Source organism: Etheostoma spectabile, chromosome 3 (genome assembly GCF_008692095.1).
Source record: "Etheostoma spectabile isolate EspeVRDwgs_2016 chromosome 3, UIUC_Espe_1.0, whole genome shotgun sequence".
Taxonomy (NCBI): Eukaryota; Metazoa; Chordata; class Actinopteri; order Perciformes; family Percidae; genus Etheostoma; species Etheostoma spectabile.
The window spans coordinates 5,910,040-5,913,061 of record NC_045735.1 but is presented as its reverse complement, the minus strand read 5'-3'; the positions used below and the strand labels follow the sequence as shown (position 1 = coordinate 5,913,061).

The following is a 3,022-nucleotide window of genomic DNA, read 5'->3' as shown; positions in this document are numbered from 1 at the left end:
GTGGAAAGATCTGAAAACTGCTGATCACAAACGCTCTCCATCCAACCTCACTGAGCTCCAGCTGTTTTGCAAGGAAGAAAGGGCAAGAATTTCAGTCTCTCGATGTGCAAAACTGATAGAGACATACCCCAAGCGACTTGCAGCTGTAATCGCAGCAAAAGGTGGCTCTACAAAGTATTAACGCAAGGGGGCCGAATAATTTTGCACGCACCACTTTTCAGTTTTTTATTTGCTAAAAAAGTTTCAAATATCCAATAGATTTCGTTCCACTTCACAATTGTGTCCCACTTGTTGGTGATTCTTCACAAAAAATAAAAATGTTATATCTTTATGTTTGAAGCCTGAAATGTGTCAAAAGGTTGAAAAGTCGAAGGGGGCCGAATACTTTCGCAAGGCACTGTACCTGTGTGCAGAGTAGAGGAGGAAAGGAAAGAGATTTTGTGGAACTTCTGCAGAGTAATGTAACACAGGAATCACTGTAGTTCAGATTCTAATACCTTTGACCAACACATCATTAGTAGGAAGCTCACAGTTTTCTGGTCCTTTCATTTTGCCTTGTTACAGCTAAATTCCAATGAAGGGAGGTTTAATGCTACAGCACTCAATAATGTTTAGACACTTGTGTGCTTCCATCTTTGTGGCAACAGTTTGGGTTTATCCCTTTCCTGTTTTAACATGACAATGTCCAGGTGCGCAAGGCCCGTTCCATAAAGAATGACTTCTGGATTTCTGAGTTAGCCCTGACCTCAACCCCGTTCAACACCTTTGGGATATACTTGAACACAACGTAACCCAACTGATAGGTGGAATATTAAAACATACAGGTTTTCAAATACTGTCTATGGCATCTATTCTAAAGGTCTTCCACAGAAGGGTTAGTTTGAGGTAACCCTACCACACAGTTGGAATAGGTTGGAATGTGTAACTCTAATAGAAGTGTCTTACATATAAGGAGTAGTTTGAAGGTAACTGTCCCACAGAAATAGACAGACGGAAATGTGTGAGGACAAGAAGAATATAAAAAGTGGTCATTCTAATGTTCAGCAGTCACTCTTTCGTGTGTGTACAAAAGGCGTCTCTCTTTGTCATGAATGTTTGTTCACTGTTTGAATAAATGCTGCAATTAACCTAAAATCCTCTCCCTGTCATCTGTTGAAGTCTCCATCATCATTTCCCAATATCATTCCCAGATATCACCAACATCAGTGTTGTGGAACTCACTAATGTGAACTTGTGTTTGAATGAAAGCAAAAGTCTGCAGACAAGTTCTAAAATCTGGGAGCCTCCGCAGAAGAGTGAATTTTGGAATGAGGTGTATTTACTGTTAATGTACATTTACGTCTCTGTTACAATGGAATGACTATACAAAGTGATACCTAGAGAGAGCAGCAAAATATAATGGTTTCAATTGCCAATTCATACTATATGTTTGTTATTTCAGTATTAAACTGATGAAGTGATGAAGCTTCTTTTTTTTACCCTTTTTTGGGGGGCATTTTAAACCTTGTTATTAGATTGGACAGCAGAAGACAGGAAAGGAGGACTTCATCGACATCTTTGTCACTTTTGCTTGGGCCATGACTTTCAGCTCTACTCACGTTGCCAAAGTATTTATCCAACAACTCAACATATCTGTGCAGCACTTCAAGGCCCAGCAGCTCATTATCTTGATTCTCCAGACCAGCGCAGAAATACAGGCTGGCATACCTGCATTAGAAAAAGAAGATGGTCAGATGTTACAGGAATAGTTGCCAAAATGTTGTGAACAAACTAAGACACATTACAAGCACATTTGACGGTACACTGAGGAGAATGTGTGCTCATATAACTGCCTGTAAGGAAGTCCTTGGATTAAATGTTTCAACAATAGGAAAAAAAAGTTGCTTAAGAACAAGAATAAAAATGTTTCTAAATAATTTCTATACAGAATAATGATTTTACTGAGGATTTGTCCGCATATTATTTACATAGATATTCAGAAGGTGGTCAAAATAACAGAAACACTTTGCAAAACAAATTCCAATGAAACAATACCAATGCAAAAGCTTCACAAGGGTTCTATGTATTGTACTTATTTTATTTTGATTTGTTATTGCACTGGAACACGTTACATTGTGAGGTGTTCCTGTTATTTTGTCCACTCCCACTAACTCTACTTTTATTCCAAGTTTGTTACTGTGAGTAAAGGAAATAAAAAACACACATGAGAAGATACGCAATGTGCTGCACCATCACTACCAGTGTCCCATCAGCGATCTAGGTCACACTAGGTGTGTTTATCTGGACCTTTACTCGAGCAGGCCTTACATTGTTGAGAATGGGTGTGTCGGTTTTCTGTGTGTATTGAGAAGCATTATCAAAGAGGCCACAAGTTAATGATTAAGCATAATCCCAGTCAAATGTGGTTTCTGCTCAACACACAAGTTTTTTTCCCTTTAGGAAAGGACTGCTGATGACAAAACACTGAAAATAGTTAATAAGCAATTATAGCACAAATGAAAAAGCAGCTGTGGTACCTCCTGTAAACGATCTTGAGGTCCCTGAAATGGAGGAAATTGCAGGAGCGTGGTGGACGGGCCAACACTAACATCATCATGTCCCGGATCACCTTCTTCTTCTCCCGGTCTGTTACTGGTGTGAACCATTTCTGCAGTCGCAGCTTCCCCTGCCGGCTGAACAGCAACAGGAAGCGCATCTGGCGAGGGCAGAAAGTATGTAGTAGTATAAGTAGTAGTAGTAAAGTAGTAGTAAAAGTAGTAGTAGTAAAAGAGCAGAAAAACACTGACTTATGAAAGATTTAGGAATCTTGTCATGCTGTGCTGAGGATCAATGACCAAACAGCAGGAACATATTGTGCTATGAAGGTCAAACACACACAATAACACTCCCACCTTCAATTAGAGCCATGAGTTTCACCACACAGCAATTAGATTTTACAACTAGAAATGTGAATGAACATCACCAGGGAAGTATATCACATCTATATCCCCTCTGTGTGTGTGTGTTTGTGTGTGTGTGTGTG

The 3,022-nt window shown here is 39.5% G+C and overlaps 1 protein-coding gene across 1 annotated transcript in view; it reads right to left on the bottom strand.

Moving 5' to 3' along the window:
* ap1s3a (adaptor related protein complex 1 subunit sigma 3a) overlaps positions 1 to 3,022 on the bottom strand; it is an 11,090-nt gene that overhangs the window by 7,322 nt on the left and 746 nt on the right. The window contains exons 2-3 of the mRNA XM_032505195.1: positions 2,517 to 2,695; positions 1,599 to 1,707 (exon numbers count right to left, since the gene is read on the bottom strand). Of these exons, the coding sequence (XP_032361086.1) occupies positions 1,599 to 1,707; positions 2,517 to 2,695 (288 nt within the window). The remainder of the gene's footprint in view (positions 1 to 1,598; positions 1,708 to 2,516; positions 2,696 to 3,022) is intronic.